This window comes from Enhydra lutris, unplaced genomic scaffold (assembly GCF_002288905.1).
Source record: "Enhydra lutris kenyoni isolate GAN:26980312 unplaced genomic scaffold, ASM228890v2 scaffoldscaffold5, whole genome shotgun sequence".
Lineage (NCBI taxonomy): Eukaryota > Metazoa > Chordata > Mammalia > Carnivora > Mustelidae > Enhydra > Enhydra lutris.
The window spans coordinates 2863964-2886818 of record NW_019154089.1 but is presented as its reverse complement, the minus strand read 5'-3'; the positions used below and the strand labels follow the sequence as shown (position 1 = coordinate 2886818).

At 36.5% G+C, this 22855-nt stretch overlaps 1 protein-coding gene and 1 long non-coding RNA gene across 2 annotated transcripts in view; one reads left to right on the top strand and one right to left on the bottom strand.

Moving 5' to 3' along the window:
• Nucleotides 1–18495, bottom strand: part of LOC111140901 — a 98682-nt gene extending 80187 nt beyond the window's left edge. Inside the window, exon 1 of the long non-coding RNA XR_002640173.1 lies at nucleotides 18026–18495. This is a non-coding gene — a long non-coding RNA (uncharacterized LOC111140901). The remainder of the gene's footprint in view (nucleotides 1–18025) is intronic.
• LOC111140898 (myotilin) lies at nucleotides 2470–22295 on the top strand. Its single transcript, XM_022493149.1, has 10 exons — nucleotides 2470–2572; nucleotides 5373–5939; nucleotides 10431–10605; nucleotides 11729–11833; nucleotides 15472–15518; nucleotides 16299–16431; nucleotides 18167–18374; nucleotides 20762–20927; nucleotides 21356–21489; nucleotides 21676–22295. Exons 2-10 carry the CDS (start codon nucleotides 5584–5586, stop codon nucleotides 21846–21848), a joined length of 1497 nt encoding a protein of 498 aa, XP_022348857.1. The 5' UTR covers nucleotides 2470–2572; nucleotides 5373–5583; the 3' UTR covers nucleotides 21849–22295.
• The last annotated feature ends 560 nt before the right edge of the window (nucleotides 22296–22855 follow it).

Genomic DNA, 22855 nt, shown 5'->3' with positions numbered 1-22855 from the left:
TCAAAAGATTTCAAATTACAAGTGCTACAGTAGGACAGAACTTCAGTAATCACAGTGAATTATGCATAACCTGAAAATAAATGAAAATGTTCTCCACTCATTAGTTCTTCCATCCTCTATGTGGCATTTGCCTTCTCAGTTGATACAGCAGCAATTAGCTTCATCACATACATCTGACATCAGACTTTATAAAGACAAAGCTCACAGCACCATTTTACAACAAAATACATGGTTTACATTTTTAAAAAACAAGAGCTATAAATGAAGAAAGGATGAATGAGTGACAGCTAAATAGCCAAGCCACCCTTCCACTGATGATAAGACAAGAAAGAATTCCCCTAACAAGCAGCAGGAAATGGTTCAGTGAGATAGTGGGAAGTTACCTACATACTGGGAAGCACTAGAATGATTCACCAGAGGCCATTACTGATAATTTAGAGAAATAAATGAAAAAGGCTGTCTTGGCCGACCGGTTGGAATATAGTTCACTCACCTGCCATCTTATGGATTACTCCAATTTTAGGACAATTTTTACCAAATAAACAACTAAACCATTTGATGGTCTGTGAGGAAACAAAAAACACCATTCAAAAAAGCAAACCAAATATTACAAAGCAGAAAAACAGATTCATAACAGATTATTAAATATAAACTACTCACTTCTGACAATGGGGCCATGAAAGAAGACCTTCCTTTCCTTTCCAAAATCAGCCCTTGATCCTCTTACTGGGGCAAGAACCTTTGCCTAGATTTACCACGGAGCTACTACACTGTAACCAATGTTATATCTTACAAAAGCAAAGGAGAGAAAAGAGATAAAGCTTAAAGATAAAAAGTAAATGGGATAAAATTCCTCCTCAAATATGGTATGTTTAGAATCTGCCCTAGGTAAAATTGGGGACTTCATAGTTTGTCCTGGGCATCTTTCCTACTTGCCTGGTAGGATAACAACTTAAACTTTTAGGTTTTAAGAGACCTCAAATGTAGTATCTCCACTTCCTTGCCCTAATCAAACCCTGTTCTCTCGAAGAACCAAGTATCAGTCACATATGCCAAATTTAAAGTGCTTAGAATAGAGAGCCCTACTCATAGTAAATGCTATACTTGTTGGTTATTCTTGCTACTTTTATTGTCATTTGAATTTATACTTTAAGACTCCTAATTTGGATTAAAAGGCTTTGTCCCTATTAATGGAATCTGAAATATCACTGAGCAGATGTAGAGAAATATTTTGGGAAATTCCTGAAATAAGACTTGGTAGGCAAACACCTACTCATCCACTCTAGTATGCCTTTTACACTGAGTAATGGCTGCATGCCCAGGAAGCAATTATCAAACTTCTCTGAACACCAAAGGAAGATACACCTACATGGTCAGCTGTGAAGAATTTTATATGGCTCATATATGCTCAAACATCTATTGGATGGATCTACATGTACATGGTTATTAAATCAATACTGGAGCACCATGAGGGAGGGTAATAAATAGATATGCTTTAAACAGGAGAAACATATGAAAACTGAAACCACTAAATGGTGCTATTTCCACTCAACTGACCTGATCCTCAGGCCACCTACCCCTCTTTATTACTTCTGTTGTTGATTTGAAGGTTTCTTCCTCTGTAATTATTTAGCTCCCTTCACAAAAAATGGACATCTAAATACCAAGACAGTCTCCTTAACGAAAAGAGAGAGGAAAGTATATAAATGCTAAGAGTTAAGGAAGATGAAGGAAAAGAGTTGACACTATAAAACCCCAAATGTACAGAATGCTTATTTGTCTGATAATTTCTTAAGTGTTTCAAAACTCTTGAAGAATAAAAGAATAAGGTCAAAGAGGCATATGCCATACAGATTCAGAAAACTTGCCAAGAAACAAAATCATGTTTTTCCACCTCTCCACCTCCCCACCTCCCCAGTGACTTGTCACTGTGGCTCTCCTGCCTTTGCTGAGACCACACCCTTTCTCCTAAAACAAATTGCTTGAACTCTGCTCCACCCCTACTTGTATTTGGCAAGGGGGTCAGTGGGGTGGGGGAGCCTTCAGATGAACAACTATCCAGTACAAATCAGTTTGGAACCCATTAATCACTAGTCTTATTTAGGGAGAATTTTTACTGGATAGAACATTAGTGTCAGAATACAGGTTCCCTTTTAGTCCTTCCTTAAACAGGAAGGATTCCAAGCCCCGACCACAATAAAGAAATTGAGTTTTCTATATACTTTTGTCCATTTCCTAACTCTTTGCTCTTCTTCCTGCATGAGCCTGCAAAAGCTTACAGTCAAAATTCACATCTAAAATAGAGGACTGCAAGAGAAGCTCAAGTAATCCCACTCCTTAAATACCACTAAGACATCTGAGATATTGTTTAGATTGTGGACTCTTACTTTGACATGCCAGCATAGGTAGATGGACAGGCAAGCACATCAGATGTCAGTTTGGCAGCTGATAAAAGTCAGTGGTGCTATAATACTAAGCACAGAGCCACTAGATTAGTCTGTGAGAGAAGGCGATGCCTCTTCCTTCCCTTCAATAGTGGGTTAAACCCTGCTGGCACCCTCTGGAACGACGGGTAAGTCCCATCTTTATTTCTGCTACAGTTTGGGGTTTTGTTTTTGTTTTTTGTCCAAATCAGAGGAACGTGTGCAAAGATGATCTTCACATAAAAACTCTGAGAGTTACAACATCATGTTATTATGTCAAGATATGACAAGAAAGTAACTTACTTGTTCCACTGAAAACTGGAAGGCATTATAGAAAGGGTACAAGGAAAGATGGTTGTATGTCAATATTTTTAAATCATCATTTTTCCTTGAAAAGGCACACTTGATCTGATTATAATTGTGGTGATGTCCTAGAGCTTCAAAATATCCTCAATGAGTTTTTATACAAGTCTATGCTATATTAGAGACTGAAAGAAAAAAAGTTAAGACTTTTTAAATAGGAAACTGCATAGTATTTTATTTATAAAATCTCTGTAAATTGTGCTCGCTTCAGCAGCACATATACTAAAATCTCTGTAAATTATTTAACACTATTTGGAAGAAAATGACACTGTCATATAGAAGAATCCATTATAGAATTAAATTGTTGGACAGTAGCTACAAACATGAAAAACTTTTCAGAGTTCTCTATTTGAACAACTGTGTAAAATTTTGTTGAGACATGAGAACAATGAAACTTTTGAAAGAACGTATTTTCTTTAAATTTTATTTATTTGACACACAGAGATATCACAAGTAGGCAGAGAGGCAGGCAGAGAGAGAGGAGGAAGCAGGCTCCCTGCTGAGCAGAGAGCCCGATGCGGGCCTTGATCCCAGGACCCTGGGACCATGACCTGAGCCGAAAGCAGAGGCTTTAACCCACTGAGCCACCCAGGCGCCCGAAAGAACGTATTTTCAATTGAGCTTTGAAAAATAACAGTAATTGTTAACTATGTAGGCTGTTACCAAAATGTACAAGATAGTTGATATTTTGAAAACATATATAAAGAAAAACAGGGAACGTCTTGGAAAATATCTACTGCCTATTTGTTAAACAGTTTATTCCTTGCTTTATGAAATGAATCTGAATAATTTGCCTTCTTAAAAAGGAATTTAAGAACCAAATTTGGATTCAATTCTGCAATGGAATGAATAAGCCCATAACTACAAAACTACTTGCCTTGAAATAGAGTCCTTTTTTGAGATGATCTAATTAAAGCCTCCTTCTGGTTGTTTTCCTCCAACAACTTAAAGGCCTAATACAGTTAATTACTAAAATGCACTCTAGTTGATAATGCTTGTGTTTATAAACTTCAAATTAAGGAATACATGGCTTTTTAAGTGTTCTTTTTCAACAGAATCTTTCTCTTGACTGTTCAGTAGCATTTGCTCTTTCCTAAAAGTGCTAGTTTTAACTTTAAACTACATACACAGCCTTAGGATAAAGTTATTTGGTCTTTTTCCATTAAAAATGAAACATTCTTCAAGACAGGAAATTAAACAACCTTAAGATTTCATTTTGATAATGACAGTTGGGGTAACTTTATCAATTAATGGTTTGATTTATCATTATCTCAGAGTTGGGTTATAGTATATAAAATTAAATATAGTTTGAACTAAATTACCTGATATTTTGAATAAAGACAGAACCAACGGCACAATTCATAGGGCTAGTCTGTGTATGTGATGTCTATATATAGTTCTGTTTAGGTTTACCATACTAATGGTAGAAATCAGAGGCAAATATAACCCTTCAAGGATGATTTTACGAGCAAAAGATTCATCTATGGAAAATGGGGATCTGTTATAGGAAGTCAAAAGAACCAATGCATAGTTGAGTAAGAGAAATGGCACTCACCCTTTCTGGTAAGGCATAACTAGCTTCATACTGCCTTACTTCCTTCTGTACATCCTTGTCTGCCATTTCAAAAGAAAAAGTAAGATAGAGGCTAAAACAGCTTTAAGATTAGTCTAAAATGTGTATGAAATAAGAAAAATAATAAGAAGTAAAACTGTAAGAGAATATCAACACCAATAACTAGATAGTATAATCTAAAAATAACAAAAAAATTTACATATCGCTCTGGAGTACAGTCAGTAACATGTATACACACAGAAAGACACATATACTCCTTAATTATCATCTAGTTTGGTACTATGGTCAATTTGGAATCAAGGGGAAAAAAGAGACAGTGCATTGAAAGGTAAAAAAAAAAAAAAATACACTCAAAGTTAACAACAATGATTTATGCATGTTCCCTCTCTACTTTAAGGAATTCTGAAAGGTTGAAGGAGTAAATGCAGATGTTTATGTTCTTTATTAAAAAGCATGGTGTACCCCTTGATTTACCAAGACATCATTCATCAGAGATCACCAGGACATTAATTAACTGGTGTATATTGGCTATTCATTGGTTTTCATGAGCAATGGGAAGAATTCAGATAGCATGGGAGTTGACATGTTAGATATTTAACTACTAATAATTTAAATCATTAAATATTTCTGTTTAATGAAACTGTACCCTCTGGGCAAAAGCTAATCTTAAAACCATTAAATTTTCACACTGAGCAACATCACAGAATTTCTTTCCACAAGTAACCACTTGGCAAACTCAAATTTCCTGCTCCTTTATCTTGAAGCCCCTGGCCATGCTTTTAGAATTACCCAGAGGCAAACAGACATTAATAAACCCTTTTATCTTGTTCTCAGGAGACAAGTCACTTGTACAAAGACAGAGATAAAGGAAGAAGTCTAGAAGCTAGAAAAGTTCCACCTTGAGGTGACCCTGAAAGCATATAAGACCAAAAAAAAAGCATAGATGCTCCTAAAAATGTTAAACATTGTTTTTTATGCAAATATTGTAACTGAATCATTTTCTCCTTTTGAAGGAACAATACTCTTCAAGAGAAGGCCACTCCATCAAAGACAAGAGCACAGTACTCCCAAGATCTCAACAAGGAGGGGCAGACCAAGGTTGCTTCTGATTCCTTGGGACCTTCTGTGATTCCAGGCTTGCCACCCCAAATTCAGGACCCCACCCTTCCAGGAGAAAATCATTATAGTAATAAATTGCCTCTATCTTCCATATACCAGCTAAGCATGTTTAACTATGAACGTCCAAAACACTTTCTTCAATCCCAAAATCCATGTGGCTCCAGACTGCAGCCTCCTGGACCAGAAACATCCAGCTATTCTAGCCAGACCAAACAGTCTTCCATTATCATCCAGCCCCGTCAATGCACAGAGCAAAGATTTTCTGCCTCCTCAACAGTGAGCTCTCACATCACCATGTCCTCCTCTGCTTTCCCTGCTTCTCCCCAGCAGCATGCTGGCCCCAACCCAGGCCAAAGGGTTACAGCCACCTATAACCAGTCCCCAGCCAGTTTCCTCAGCTCAATATTACCATCACAGCCAGACTATAGTAGCAGTAAAATCCCTTCCAATGTGGACTCCAAGTAAGTAAATTTTTTATATGTGTGACTATATACTGCATATACACTGAGCTCTTTCTGAGGAGTTGGGGGCGGGGGGGTATGTCCTAGTTCACTATTTACTACCTAAACAGGCAATGTGACCTCAGGGTCTCTTTCATCATTCTCCTAAAACACCTTGAACCAGGGTGCTGGCAGTAAGAATCATCTGACCCGTTCTCTAATGTCCACATTAAGATAGACCCAAATCACCTATTACCACATACAATTACTTACCTATTATTTTCCATCTTCAAAAAAGATTTCTAACATACCCAAGAACAGTGAACTATTCTCCCAGTTAAGGTCCTCATGCTATAAATTTAATTGCTCTAGTTCTGGGCTCAGCGGAGATGAAGAGCACCTGTCTGCTCTTCCTCAGATAGGATTTCCTCTCACATAAGCAGAGACTATTAAATGTCTTCTCGGTCTTAGTCTTTTCTTCCTATCCATTTTCACCTCTGATCCTGACTATCCATTTGAATAAAAAACAAAACAAAACAAACCAAAAAAACCCCAGCTTTTTAAATAAAACCTGTGATTCAGATGCTGAAGTATATGAATTTTCCTTACTATGATCAGAAGAAAGATTTGAATAGATAAATGACCTTAGGGTTCCCGTTAGTAATTACAACCATGCTTTGTCCAAATTGGTCGAGCTGATTGTTCTGTCTAAATAAAGAGAAGACTACCTGGAGCCTTATGCAAACATGTACTACTTCCAAAGTCCTAAAACTGTCCGAGGAGAACCTGATATGAATAAGGACACAGTGGTTGTGCTTTTTTTAAAACACGAACTAAATGCTCTGTGCTTATGCAAACCTAGAGCTATCAGTTTTCCTATCCGTTGGCTGGCTAAGACACCAGAGAATTAAATCAGAGGCATTGGAAAAACTGTCTGATGGAATATGTTTTGTTGCAGGCTTATCAACAGATTTGCTGAGATTCTCGATAATTTCTCTCAGTCTTCTCTGGAGGCTAATTTTTCTAGAGATTCCTATTGTTGGTAACAATTCCAGAAACTTAGTTGAACTGACTACAGCAATTCAACCTGCAAAGAATACTTTCCAACATTTAAAAAAATCAAAATGAAGAAAGCCAAAAACTTTTGTTAGAATCCTATATATACTAGGCTGAACCATTTAAAATGGCTGATAGTCAACTATTATTTTTTACCTACAAAACGGCATTCATAAGTTTGAACTAATATTTTTTAAAGACACCTTTTTTTTCAAGATTTTATTTTTTTATTTATTTGACAGATAGAGGGAGATCACAGGTAGGCAGAGAGGCAGGCAGAGAGGGGGTGGGGAAATAGGCTCCCTGCTGAGCATAGAGCCCAATGCAGGACTCGATCCCAGGACCCTGAGATCATGACCTGAGCCGAAGGCAGAGGCTTAACCCACTGAGCCACTCAGGCGCCCCTTAAAGACACCTTTAAGAATTAAGAGCCCTTTTAGAAAGAAATCCCTCCAAAATTCCAATTATACCCATTATCCGTTATCATACATCATAGATTTTTCTTGTTACATTTTAGCCAGATGATCATTTTCTATCTGGTTTTCCATTATTTTCAGATTTCCTATATGAGCATCTTTAAATCTAAAGTAACCTTTTCTGGGGGTCCCAGGACAAGAAAAAAATATAAGTAAAATAAAATAAACTTTTCTGACTATACTATTTTTCTTGGTCTTTCAACCCTATTCCAAATATGTGCCCAGAAAAGAAAACTGCAAATAAATATTAAAGAACCTCAACCATGTTCCTGGCTCTGTGACAGAACTAAGAGAAAAAGGCAAAAATGGAAAGTATAAGAAATAAGCATAGGAGGTCCCCAAACCAGAGATCAAAGATCCAGCTTTAGCTGTTCCATTTGCAGGAACCATAGATAACTCTTTTAATCTTCCCACAGCCACTTGATACTCATTTGGTGTCCAGCTGCACAGGGTGGAAAGCTCTGGCCCTTTGAACATTTGTGCACAACTCCCTCATTGTTATGGTGGGCTTTAGTTTGCCCTGCCTTCAAAAATAATCCCTTGGATTCTGACCTACATTGCTTTGAAACCTTTATTTAGCTTTTCACCAGTAGGAAACCCTTAAGCAAACATTTTATTCAGTCGATCAAACCAAAGGCTGGAAACTGAGAACTCTAATTCTAATTATTCCATTCAAAAAGCCTGCTGTGTGACATTCAGCATGTGTTCTTTACCTGCTCAGTGAGTCAGTTTTATGATTTATAACAAAATTAAGGATTTGGATGATTAATGATAGGGGGAAAAAAGACCTATAAAGCAGAGTGCAAGAATACTATTAGTTTATAAATATGATCACATATCTAGTCTTAACACTCAGGCCATCTATAAACTGAGAGGGGAATTCTGTGAATGAATTGACTAGGTCACATACATTATCAGAGATTCTCAGGCTTGGTTTTGATAACACTTCAGGATTTCTCAGATATACTGCATTATACTATGACAGTCTAAAAACAAAATTATTTAATTCTAATTCACTTTAACAACATGTGACTTTTATAAAGTTGGCAGGCTAACAAAAAAGAAAAAAGCCATGTGGTACCTGAGTGGTTTAGTTGGTTAAACATCCAACTCTTGGTTTTTGCTTAGGTCATGATCTCAGGGTTGTTAAGATCAAGCCTCACATCAGGCTCCACACTCAGTGCAGAGTCTGCTTGAGATTCTCTTCCTCTGCCTCTTCCCTCTGGCCCTCTCCTCACTCACTCTCACCCTCTAAAGTAAATAAAATAAAAAATAAAATCTCTTAAAAATTAGGCTATTGTAACTTCATATAGTTAGAATAATAGGAGATCTCTAAGAACAAAGGAATTTTACTACTTTGACATGAAAATTCAATCTTAAAATCAAGAACAAAAACAAAAAACACACATACAACTCACTATTTATTTAAACACTTAGTCTGGGTATTTACTTAACTAAGAACAAATCAGACTTTGGTTAAGCATTAACACAGATAAGTCCATGTTAGTGAAAATAAATATTACAATGGTGAGTAAATAAGCCATCTTTTTAAATTCAGAATGTTTACAATCTAGAGATTACTAACCAAGTCCCCAAAGCCAAAATTGAAACTCTGGCGCCTCTCTGAAGAGATATATTTCCACGTAGCTTATAAATTCTTTTAATGACCTTTGAGAATATCTGAACAGGAACAGTTCAGAAAAGAGATCCAGCCTGCCTCATCTTGATAACTGGAGAACGTTTATTTTCATAATGCTAAAATATTCACTGAGGGCAGTGACCAGTTATCCTGCATTAAACAGATAGAAGCACACGCCCGCAGGGCCCTAAATGAATAAACTAGGTGAAATCTGAACAAACAATTGTCAAAGTACGAGCTACCTAACAAATGTGATAATACAGGAATCCCTAAATACTGCACTCTGTCACAATCAACAGGGGAAGGCAGGGAGGGGTAAGACCATTTTTCAAGATAATTTAGGATCAGAACTTGAAATGTGAATTTAAACCAAACTCTTCAACTGCTATTCAAATTTGCTTTCTTTTTTTCCCAAACCCCCTTTGCGCTCAGGTTACATTTCTTTCTCCTTCCTCCTCTTATCATTCCTTTCTTTCTCTAAAAATCACTTCAGCAATGTTAAAGAAACCATTGTTACTGTAAAAGCTATTTGTTATATAGTACCACACTTGAATTATGTACAAAAGGAAATTAAAAGGAACTGGAAATTAAAAGGAAAGCCAGATTATGTCAGCTGCAGACTCCATTCAAAGCAACAGAAGATTCACTAAATACCAGTGGTTATATTGGTAAATGTTTAACAACCAGCTCTGGAGAAAGGAGTTAGGATTTGTGGTAGTAAACAACTTCCCCAGTATACATACTCCCATCACCACCAATTTCAAACTGTCAACATGAGATCACATGGGGCTGACAACGGTATCCATCCATAAAACAAACTTACCAAATTCAATTATAAGACTGGAAGAACTCTCAAGCTACCAGTAACTAGACTTACTCTCTCTCACTTCTTTAGGAAAAATCTTCAAGGAATGACATCCTCCTTATGACTAATCTAATTTGTTTCTCCAGCCACTAAATTTTAATTTTCCAAGACTTAAAAAAAAAAGAGGCTGGTAACCATTCTTATTAAATTCCTCTTGACTGTTACTAGAAAACTGTTTTTAATAACAGTAATAGTACTAAGTGGTAGATTTCAGCTTATCTAAAGGTGACTGACAGAATGAGGTTCATTACATTTTAGTACCACATCTTTCTCTGAAGATCTTTTTTAAAAATCTTTTTTCTGGGGGGGGGGTGCCTGGGTGGCTCAGTGGGCTAAATATCTTTTTTCTGGGGTACCTGGCTGGCTCAATCAGAAGATCATGTGTCTCTTGGTTTCAGGGTCCTGAGTTGAAGCCCCACGTTGGGTGTAGATTACTTAAATAAATACTTTTTAAAAAGTCTTTTTTCTTTTTAAAGTTATCAACAACCCTCATTTGGCCAACCTGTAAATGCTAAACCATCCCAAAGTGCAAATGCTAAGGCCACCCCAAGGACTCCTGACCATGAAATACAAGGATCAAAAGAAGCTCTGATTCAAGATTTGGAGAGAAAACTAAAATGCAAGGACAGCCTTCTTCACAACGGAAATCAAGTAAGCAAAATATCTATTTTGCACAAAAAGCCCATCAGACTATAAAATCTAATCTTAGTAAGAAAGCTCTTTCTGTCTCACAGACCTATATCCTTATGATCCGCAAGGGATACAATTATCTAAAAAGAGGGACTATTCGGGGGTGCCTGGGTGGCTCAGTTGGTTAAGCAACTGCCTCCGGCTCAGGTCATGATCCTGGACTCCTGGGATCGAGTCCTGCATCAGACTCCCTGCTCGGCAGGGAATCTGCTTCTCCCGCTGATCTCTCTCCTCTCATGCTCGCTCTCTCTCTCTCTCTCAAATAAATAAATAAAATCATTTAAAAATTTTTAAAAAAATAAATAAATAAAAAGAGGGACTATTCGGATCCAATACCAAATGAAAACATTGTGATATTTTGGATTTGGATCCAATGCCAAATGAAAGCATGAAACACCTCATAATTTTCAGTAGTAAAAGAAAGACACAAAAGAAGAATGTAAAACAACGTAAAAAAAAACGAAGCAAAAAAAGAAAATCTTAATAATTTAATGAAAATTTTGTTTTAAGCATTACTCCTCATAAAATATGTCTAATGACCAAAAAACCAACAGTCAACTTTTTCACATACTTTGGTTTATACTACTGATGGACACATAGCTATGAGATTTATGAGATAACTCTTCTGTACCCGCTGTATTAGTCACTTATCTCTTAAAAAGCACTATATACCTTAAATCCAAAAATATTTAACATACCATTTGCACTGCTTTCAACCAGAAATCTGATGTTCAGTGTTGATTTAATAAAAGTTATTTCTTCATGTGAGAATATGCAGTACTATATTCAAAGACGGAGCCAATGAGACCATGCAGAACAAAATGGAAGGCGAAGAATTTCCCCTTACTTAAGGGTGATTATGCCTGCCTTTCCCAGAAGCAAGAGGAAAACAGATGAGGGAAGTGGCACTAGAATGGAACAGAAATGCTTTGAATGAAGACAAAGTTTTAAAACATAGTATATCTCTGTAATTCAATAGAACCATACTTCTTTGGTATAATTCTTGGTGGTTTTAAGGTAAAGGAATACAAACAACTTTTATTAAATCTCATTACTATCTACTTAATGAATGATTTCTTTAAAGCGGCTCACATATGAGGAGAAGATGGCTCGCAGATTGCTAGGACCACAGAACGCAGCTGCTGTGTTTCAAGCTCAAAATGACAGTGAGGCACAAGAGTCACCGCAGGTAAATTATAATCTTTACCTAACTGGAATATTTTTCTTTCATGTAATTTATAAATGTGTTTTTCCAAATGCTTATGAATACAGTTTGAAGCAAAAGTCAATAACTTCCATGCTCCATTAGGTATAAAAAGTAGAGGCCACAATGAGCTAAAATACACAGAAACTTAGAATTTTATCCCGTTTTCTGGTGCTCTAGTATCAGCATATGAAATGTCACAAAAACAAAACACCAGAAAGCTAACAGTGTCACTTTTCATCTGGACATTTAGGGGTCTGTTACACCTAGAGCTCCTTTTCCAATGTCAGTAGGGATAGAGAATGAGCTGTAAACCTTTAAAAGGACAGGAGTTAAAACTCTAAGCCAAAGTAATTATAACCTTTTCTCATAAGCTGTTTATCATTTCAATGTCTTAAAATATAATTGTGGAACTAATGAAACATCCAATTCCGTTTTTGTATTCAAAAACGCTTCTTAAAAACAAAACAAGGGGGGCGCCTGGGTGGCTCAGTGGGTTAAAGCCTCTGCTTTCGGCTCAGGTCGAGATCCCAGAGTCCTGGGATCGAGCCCCGCATCGGGCTCTCTGCTCAGCAGGGAGCCTGCTTCCCTTCCTCTCTCTCTGCCTGCCTCTCTGCCTACTTGTGATCTCTGTCTGTCAAATAAATAAATAAAATTTTAAAAAAAATTAAAAAACAAAACAAAACAAAACAAAAAAACAAGGAATAATAAAAAAGCCTTGAGTAATGGCTTGAACATTAACAAAAGGATCTTTTCCAAGAATGGATAAACTTTAGGGAAGGCATAAAGTGAATATCCCACAGGCTTATTTTTTTTAATATTTTATTTATTTATTTGACAGACAGAGATCACAAGTAGGCAGAGAGGCAGGCAGAGAGAGATGGGGAAGCAGGCTCCCCGCTGAGCAGAGAGCCCGATGTGGGGCTCGATCCCAGGACCCTGAGACCATGACCTGAGCCAAAGGCAGAGGCTTAACCCACTGAGCCACCCAGGCGCCCCCAGGCTTATTTCTGATCAATTTCATTCTAAAAAGTAAACTTAACCCTGAAGAGAAATATACAGTTGGAGAAACAGACTCATTTCTTGTCAAAAATTCCAAAAGAAACCGGAAGCCAATGTGATGAAACTGGGCACCCAAGAACTCCAAGCTTCTAAGCACAGGAAGCTAAAAATAGGATTTTGTTTCTGTTAAATGCAACTACTAAAAAGGATGGAGCAGGGTCTAACAGTGCAACTAATTAGAAAATTAGAACTTGAATCTCTGGGTACTCAACAGTTCATACATTCATTCAATTAATTATTTTACACAGAGCACCTACTGTGTGTTGGGCTCTGAACTGGTACAGATTACAGCAAGAAGATGGGAAACTGCTATTAGTAGAAGTAACTCAAAACAATGTTATATTCTTGGTGTATATTATAAATTCAGTGTATGATTTTGAAGGCAAGGATCTATCATTTTTCTTACTCATTCTTTAAAAACATTAAAATAAAAGTGATGGAGTGCCTGGGTGGCTCAGTGGGTTAAAGCCTCTGTCTTCGGCTCAGGTCATGATCTCAGGGTCCTGGGATTGAGCCCCACATCGGGCTCTCTGCTCAGCAGGGAGCCTGCTTCCTCCTCTCTCTCTCTCTGCCGGCCTCTCTGCCTACTTGTGATCTCTATCTGTCAAATAAATAAATAAAAGCTTAAAAAAATAAATAAATAAATAAATAAATAAATAAAATAAAAGTGATGGTACCAAGAAAAAAGACAACAGCAAAACATACCATTATGAAATCAGAAAGGATAAATCTTAGGGTTTTTTTGGTATGCTTCAAATACTCTAATAACCCAAAATGTCATCAGGTTACATAAAACTGAAATATTACACCTCTGAATATGAATATATACATACTCAAACTATCACTATAGGAAAAATTAAAAACTTAATTTGGATATTTTGGGTTTAATCAGATTATTTTTATTTTTTACCAAAAAGTTAGTTGATTTGGTAAGTGAATTTTGACATGTTGCTTAGAGAACCTTAAAACTAGCCAATAATTGTTAGAGTTATAAGAATCTTAAACTTTTTTTTTAAGATTTATTTATTCGACAGAGAGAGAGAGAAATCACAAGTAGGCAGAGAGAGACAGGGAAGCAGCACCCTGGCTGAGCAGAGAGCCCGATGTGGGGCTCGATCCCAGGACCCTGACATCATGACAAGCCGAAGGCAGGGGCTTAACCCATGGAGCCACCCAGGTGCCCCTAGAGTTATAAGAATTTTTAAATGACCAAATACATTAAACATATTCATCCCAAAATAAATTATTTGTACTCAGATTTGCTGCATTGCTATATAGATGTTTTCCAGATATTTGGATATGGATATAATTTTCACTAGTCACTACTATGCCAAACACAGTAAAACACACAAAATAAGCACCAAGTATTTGGTCATTTAATTATGGTTTCCATCAATTTCTGGTTTTATTCTCAAATGGAAATAATTTTCCAGTGCTTAAATATAAATCTCAAAAGATACCTGCTTAAATATACCTTTATTAAGCAGGAAGTAATTAATTTTGTTTTTCAAACCTTCTCAGAGCTCTACACATATCTTCCATGGTGTCTATTATGATTTTGTGCCATGAGCTAAAAAGAGAAGTATTTTCCAGTCTAATATGTGCTAATTGCTGTTGGTGCACTTTTGAGCAGTGGGCATAATACCCTGTATCAACTGCCAACACAAATGACTTCATGTCTATTCCTGTTTTACTAAAGGACAATCTGTACTATGTGTTCTCATTTCAAATACACCAGGGTAACACATCACCCTTTGTTGTAAAACAGTCACATGAAAAATGAACCACCAGGAATTCTAAGGCTGGCTAATTTTCATATATTATACCTGCTGAACAGTCCTATTAATTCTGGGGATTTCTTGCTAAAGTATTAGAAGCTCTGTGCACTATATTCTAGTCGCTTAACAGTTAACCCTTGAACAATGCAGGAGTTAGGGGTGCTGAGCCCCCCTCATATAGTGCAAATCCACATATAACTTCTGACTCCCCAACAACTATTAGCCCACTGCTGACCAGAAGCCTTACCAGTAAATAGATTAACACATATTTTGTATACTATATGTATTACATACTATATTCTTAAAATAATCTAGAGGGAAAAGATGCTGAGAAAATACATTTAAAGTACTGTACTGTAGGAGCACCTGGGTGGCTCAGTCAGTTAAGCATTAGGCTTTCAGCTCAGGTCGTGATCCCAAGGTCCTGGGATCAAGCACCGAATTGGGCTCCCTGCTCAGCAAGAAGCCTGCTTCTCCCTCTTCCATTCCCCTGCTTGTGTTCCCTCTCTCACTGTGTGTCTCTCTGTCAAATGAATAAAATCTTAAAAAAAAATAAATAATTTTTAAAAATAAAGTACTGTACTGTATTTATCTTTCAAAAAAACTCACATATAAGTGAACCTGTATAGTTCAAACTACTGCTGTTCAAGGTTCAACTATATATAGAATTAACCACGACTGCACAAAAACAGGAAAGAAATGTTCAACCAAGACTACTTAATTCTGCTTCATTTCAAGCTAACAACCACATTAACATTCTCACTTTGTTTTAATTTCAAGCAGCACAACTCAGAACATGCACGACTGCAAGTTCCTACATCACAAGTAAGGTAAAAAAAAAAAAAAAAAAATTCTCAATCTTAAAGTAACATTTTGCTACCAAAATTATTTCCAGCTTAAAAATGTAATATTTGGGGCACCTGGGTGGCTCAGTGGGTTGAAGCCTCTGCCTTCGGCTCGGATCATGGTCTCAGGGTCCTGGGATCCAGCCCCACATCGGGCTCTCTGCTCAGCGGGGAATCTGCTTCCTCCTCTCTCTCTGCCTGCCTCTCTGCCTGCTCGTAATCTCTATCAAATAAATAAATAAAATCTTTTTTTAAAAATGTAATATTAACAAAGCCTTGCCTCCTACATCTTTTATAAAAAAACAACATGAATTTTCTAATGTCTGAGAGGATGGTCAGAATTTTTATCCATTAATTCTCAGATCTCAGAGGTTTTTTATATGTTTTGGTCAAATAAGCCAGGACCACATGTCTATGTTAAGAAAAGTTCTTCATGATAATTAAAACCCAATTCCAATTACTAAATCATTGCATATGGTAAGAACCATCCACGGGGTACTCTGCATTTTAATCAGTTTTTCTGTCAATTTACAGCTTTGTACAAAAAACAAAAAGATGTATAATTTGTACCAAATGTTTTTAAATTGCTACCATTTCTAATAATCATTAAATATGCCATGTCCTAAGGTCTCTCTATTGTTATTACACTACCACATAAAACAGTATAGACTCTGGGAGTTCCAATACAATGGCTTAACTGTATTTGTGTAAATGGAAGAACAATGACAACTTTCCTACAGAGTGATTATTAAAATATTTTTGTAGAAGCAGATCGTCTTCAAGGGGAGATGTGAATGATCAGGATGCAATCCAGGAGAAATTTTACCCACCTCGTTTCATTCAAGTGCCAGAGAACATGTCAATTGAAGAAGGAAGATTCTACAGAATGGATTTCAAAGTAAGAATTCAAAAATACTGGAGGAAAATTAACAAGATACTGTGTTTTGAAAAATGTCCTCTTCCAAATTTGAGAGGCAGGGCAGGGGGTCGTGGGGGCTAGGGAGGGAAAAAATGAAATTGGGAGGGAGACAACCAATAAGAGACTCAATCTCATGAAACAAACTAAGTGTTGCTCGGGGGTAGGGGAGTAGGGATGGGGTGGGTGGGTTATGGACATTGGGGAGGTATGTGCTATGGTGAGTGCGTGAAATGTTAAGACTGATGATTTACAGACCTGTACCCCTGGAGTAAATAATACATTATATGTTAATAAATTTTTAAAAAGTCCTCTTCCTGGGGTGCCTCGGTGGCTCAGTAGGTTAAAGCCTCTGCCTTCGGCTCAGGTCATGATCCCAGGGTCCTGGTTTCGAGCCCCGCATCGGGCTCTCTGCTCAGCAGGGAGCCTGTCTCCCTTCCTCTCTTTGCCTGCCTCTCTACTTGTAATCTCTGTCAAATAAATAAATAAAATCTTAAATTTAATAATAAATAAATAAATAAATAAAAAGTCCTCTTCCTCTTCATAACTTGCTACACACCTAGGGCACCTGGGTGGCTCAGTAGGTTAAGTGTCCAACTTTTGATTTCGGCTCAGGTTATGATCTCAGGGTTGTGAGACCAAGCCCCATGTTGTGCTCTGTGCTGGGCATGGAACCTGTTTAAGAGTCTCTCTTCCCCTCTGCCCCTTCCCACCCCTCTAACAAAATAAATAAATAAATAAATAAATAACTTACTGTATACCTTAACAAGTAACATGTATAGTAGGTAAGAACAAAAATTCTGGAGCTAAGCTTACCTGGGTTTGAATCTTGGCTCTGCCACTATTCAGCTGTGTAACCTTACTTAAGACAGTCAACCTCTGTGCTTTTTGTCTCATCTGTAAAATGGAGTAACAAATGTACCTACCTCATAAAGTTCTTATGAGGATTAACTGAGTAAACAGGCATAAGGTACTCACAATAGTGCCCACTCCATACTAAAAACATAAGTGAAGCTACCAAAACAATAGGATTTCTAAAGCAAAATTCCTCTTTAATTCTTCTCCATTAAAAAATTCAAGCCAAGCTGCTCACTTGGCCTAGAAGAGTTCTTCAAGCTAGAAGAGATCTTTAGAAAGACCTACATTTTTATTATCCTCATTTTGGAATCCTTTTCTTACGTCTTCTGGATTCCTTATGAATGAAAGTATATGAATTTAACTGTTATGGGTTATAGTAAAACACTTAACAAACTGGCATTTAAACAGCAGAATTACAGCTCAAGGGCACTCTGTTTTGATAAAGTCATTCATTAGATCAGCAATCATGACATGCATGTCCCTCTGGGACTTCATCTGCAGTCACCATAATCGAAAAAAGCCAGAGGACTTCATATTTCTTGTGGAGACCTATATAACATAAATTAATGTTCTAAATATAATAACTGGGAGATCTTAAGGAGCCTGAGGTTACATATGGAAGGGTTAGATGTGGTTTGAGGTAGTCTGAAAATATTAAATTCAACTCAAGAGTTTTAATTTCCACTGTTTTTGTTAAGAAATTGTTGAAACCAAATACCTTTTTAAGATCTTCCTTCGCATTCTGAACCACAAACCCACTCAGATACTGGAATTGTTTAAATTTATAAATGGACAAATAGGTTCCAGTGATGATATAATTTAAAATTCTGTCATCTCCTTCTTGTGTTTTCCTTTCCAGGTAAGCGGACTGCCAGCTCCTGATGTGTCATGGTATCTGAATGGAAGACCAGTTCAATCAGATGATTTTCACAAAATGATAGTGTCTGAAAAGGGTTTTCATTCACTCATCTTTGAAGTGGTCAGAACTTCAGATGCAGGTGCTTATGTGTGTGTTGCCAAGAATAGAGCAGGAGAAGCCACCTTTACCGTGCAGTTGGATGTCCTGGGTAAGCCTTCAAAGAGATCTTCAAGAGTTCCTTAATATCCAGCAGTATTTTTAAAAGCAAGTGTTGAAAAAGAAAAGCCCAGATGACTTATTTAAGGTTAATGTCTACACAACCCAACAGAATGCCAATTTTTATCTAAAAGTCACAGAATGGTGGGGAGGGGGGAGGGAGCATTTTTGAGAGAAACTCAGTGAAACTTCAAGGACAGACCTAGAACTAAAGCTTTTCGGGAAAGGAAATAAAGATATGGTGCAATTTTGGACAAAATAAGACAGTACAGGTGACCCTTGAACAACATGGGCTTGAACACCACATGTCCACTTACATGCAGACTGTTTACAACACAGTACTGTATATTATTTTCACTTACAATGTTTTAAATAATATTTTTTCTCTGGTGTACCTCACTTTAAGAATACAATATATAATATATTAACATATAAAATATGTGTTAATTGACTATTTATATTTTCAGTAAAGCTTCCAGTCAAGAGTATGTTATTAGTAGTTAAGTTTCTGGGGAGTCAAAAGTTACGTACAGATCTCTGACTGCATGTGGTGGGGTGGGGTGCTCCAACATCCCGCGTTGTTCGAGGGTAAACTATATAAGCATTTCTAGATATAACTGAAGGATCTTAAAGTAAAAAACATTAGTCTGGCCGTATCTCTGATCTATAATCCAAAATAATCTGATTCTTATCTTTACAGAACTGTCATGGTCACACAAAATTTAAAACTGAGGAATAAATATTAACTTTTAGCCTTAGTTTATACTTCTTTTTACTAGAAACTAGTCTCTATAACGAAAACACACCTACTTGCTTTAGAAAAACAGATATGGCTAACTAAACTCATGTCTCGAATTTGCCTTCAGTAAGGCAGTTTCTTATAAAACTTAGGTACTGTTTTAAAATATTACAATTTAAGGGCTTTAAATATATATTTCATTTGTAATGGTTTAAGTTGTGGCATAATGCAAAAGAGATACTTTGATACAATTCACTGTTGATTATATAAAATCTTGATAAGTTAAAGGATGGACAACTTCCTTAAGTTTGCATTCTACTCATATTAATGAAAAACCTTTAAGATTATTCTATGATACAATAATGGGCCTCACTGTAAGGAAAAAGTAGTGATTTGGGAATCAAAAAAAAAAATCCAATTCAGGTGGTTAAGCTCTGGGCAAATCTTTTTGTGCCAATAGCTCCAGAAATACTGTAACATTAGAGCTAAAAGAGGCCTTGGCAGACATCTGTCCAATTTCATTTCTCCTCAGAAAAGACAGGGCTACAGTAGTATATAATTTCCTCTTTTCCTTCAGGTAATTAAAGAAATGACATACCAATTACAGATATTTGTATACTATTTTACAGTTTATAAAATATTTCTTCATTATCTCAGCTGATCCTCACAGTATTTTGAGTAGTAGTGGGAGGCAGAGCAGTCACTATTACCTGTATTCCTTTTAAAATGGGTTTTCTAGATGCCTGGTGGCTCAGTTGGTTAACTGTAACTTAAAAGTTGGTTAAGCCACTGCCTTTGGTTCAGGTCATGATCCTGGGATCAGATCCCAGAGTCCTGGGATCAGATCCCAGAGTCCTGGGATTGAGTCCCACATCGGGCTCCTTGCTTGGCAGGGAGCCTGCTTCTCTCTTCACCTCTGCCTGCCACTCTACCTGCTTGTGCACGTGCTCTCTCTCTGACAAATACATAATAAATAAATAATCTTTAAAATGGTTTTTCTATTTATCTGTTCTACAATAGATAAAACTGAGCCTCAGAGAAACCAAACAAATTTTTCCCAATTTGGCATGGCTGGTGGGGCAAATAGACAATTAGAACCTAAGTTGTCTAGTCTTGCCATCACCCATGATACCTCCTTACTGAAGAGACATAAATGAAAATATAACTGAAATTCTTTGAATGAAACATGATTATAAATCCAACGCAACATTACATTACTGTTTTATTTTTTTTTTTTTTTTTTTTTTTTTTAAAGATTTTATTTATTTATTTGAGAGAGAGAGAGAGAATGAGAGGGGGAGAAGGTCAGGGGAAGAAGCAGACGCCCCATTGAGCTGGAAGCCTGATGTGGGACTCGATCCGGGGACTCCAGGATCATGACCTGGGCCGAAGGCAGTCGCTTAACCAACTGAGCCACCCAGGTGCCCTACATTACTGTTTTAGAACTCTATTTGGTATAATACAAAATAGTACTTCTACACATTGTTTTAACTAACGCTAAAACATAAAGCTTCCAATCTTCTTGAGTTACGGTTTTTTAAAACTTTTGTATTACCACACAAATTTCATAATACCTTGGTTTAACTTATTTTCTTTTTATAATATTCTGAATATTTGAATTCTTTTTTATTAATACGTAGCAAAAGAACATAGGAGAGCACCAATGTTTATCTACAAACCACAGAGCAAAAAAGTTTTTGAGGGAGACTCAGTGAAGCTAGAATGCCAAATCTCAGCTGTACCTCCACCAAAGCTTTTCTGGAAAAGAAATAATGAAATGGTACAATTCAACACTGATCGAATAAGGTAGGATAAGTATTTTTAGACATAACTGTAGTTTATTTGGATGATTCCAGTTGTACCTGAAATGTATTATAAATGGCATGCTTCTGTAATCTCACTTTGTCTAGTTTTTAAAACATGGAGAGAAAATACAATAAACCTCATTAACCCCCAATTCCACTAATGAAAACTTTAGGGCATAAAGCTAGGATTTACCTTTTTACTAACCATAGAGAAAGACGGCTCAAGGAAATAATGACACAAAAAAATTAAAGGGGGGAATTAAACTCAATAAAGCCAATAGCTATTTGGCACTGACTAGGTACTGTCTCAGAATTTCCAAATGGTTCATTTTCTTACAGTCTGTCCCTCTGGGTCAGAGGCATCAAAAAAAAAGTTTCACAGGAAAATTAATACCTACACTTCATTGTTTTATTACTGTTTCTTTTCAGTTTATATCATGATAACTCTGGAAGAGTTACTTTACTAATAAAAGATGTAAACAAGAAAGATGCTGGGTGGTATACTGTGTCTGCAGTTAATGAAGCTGGAGTGACCACATGTAACACAAGATTAGATGTTACAGGTATGTCATGCTCTCAACCCAGGGACTTAATCAGAAAGATTTAATAAAAAACACAAATCCCAGCATAATATAAGAATAATCAGTTGCGACTTTTTTTTTCTTTTCCTGTCTGATACTGGATATCTAGGGCAACCCATTTGTTTAGAACAGATTTTCTGAATTAACCTCTTTTTTATCTTATTTCAGTCCGTCAAAACCAAACTCTTCCAGCTCCTAAGCAGTTACGTGTTCGACCAACTTTCAGCAAATATTTAGCACTTAACGGTAAAGGTCTGGATGTGAAACAAGCTTTTAACCCTGAAGGAGAATTTCAGCGTCTGGCAGCTCAATCTGGACTTTATGAAAGTGAAGAACTTTAATGAGGTTACCAACACTGGAAAACACAACTACATTATTAATAATATATTCAATTAAATTTTTAAAACAAATCCATAGCTGTATTAACAGATTATGGCTTTAATTAGATAATATAACTAATATATATTTATCCTTTGACTCTTGCACATTCTATCTTCTTCTCTGGTTTGCGAAGCCCATGGAAAATCTGGGTATATGGGTTTGTAATTGTAGAAGACTATCTTAAAATGTTATATTTTAACATTTGAGTCATACACATTTAACAATTACAGGTTATGAATTAATATTGACTCTTTAAGCACATCTAATGCTTGTAATAAGGTTTACTGGTACTGCTTTCTAAATACTGTTTCACCCATTTTCTCTTATAGGAATACTAACATGGTATAGATTATCTGAGTGTTCCATAGTTCAATGTCAAAAGAGAATAAAATTTCAAATATTTAAAACAGACTGTCTTCTCTTCACAAAAGTCTAGATCTTTAAAATATAAATTCTGGTTTCTATATGCTATACAACACTTAGCAAAAATCTAAGAATAACAAGCTCCAAAACAATCAACAAAATTATGTTCTAGAACTGTCTCAATGAAGCTCAATACAGCTCAGTCAATTCTTTCGGAAACTAAGCTAGACTTTCCACGGTTTGCACTTCAAAAGCAAGCAACCACAATAACTAAATCCTGACAGAATCTCTCCTGAAATTGTGATTTTGTTTTAACCAAAAAAGCCCCTAAGTCTTCAAAACCCTTGAGTCTATTGAGCTCAATGGAAAAAGAATAGTTTGTAGAGTCATCTGCTTAATTCTTACATTTCATGTAAATTTGAATGCCTGGGGTGTAGGGGTGGGTGTCCTCCTACATTTCAAGTTCATATAACCTATTACATTAGAAAGCATAATTTTGTGAGCATCTGAGAGTCTAAGTACAGGAAAGGGAAAATCCTTTTATTGCACTATTCCTTAAGCGAGGACACTAGTCCTTTCTTCTCAGGCCTCCGGTCCACTGGCC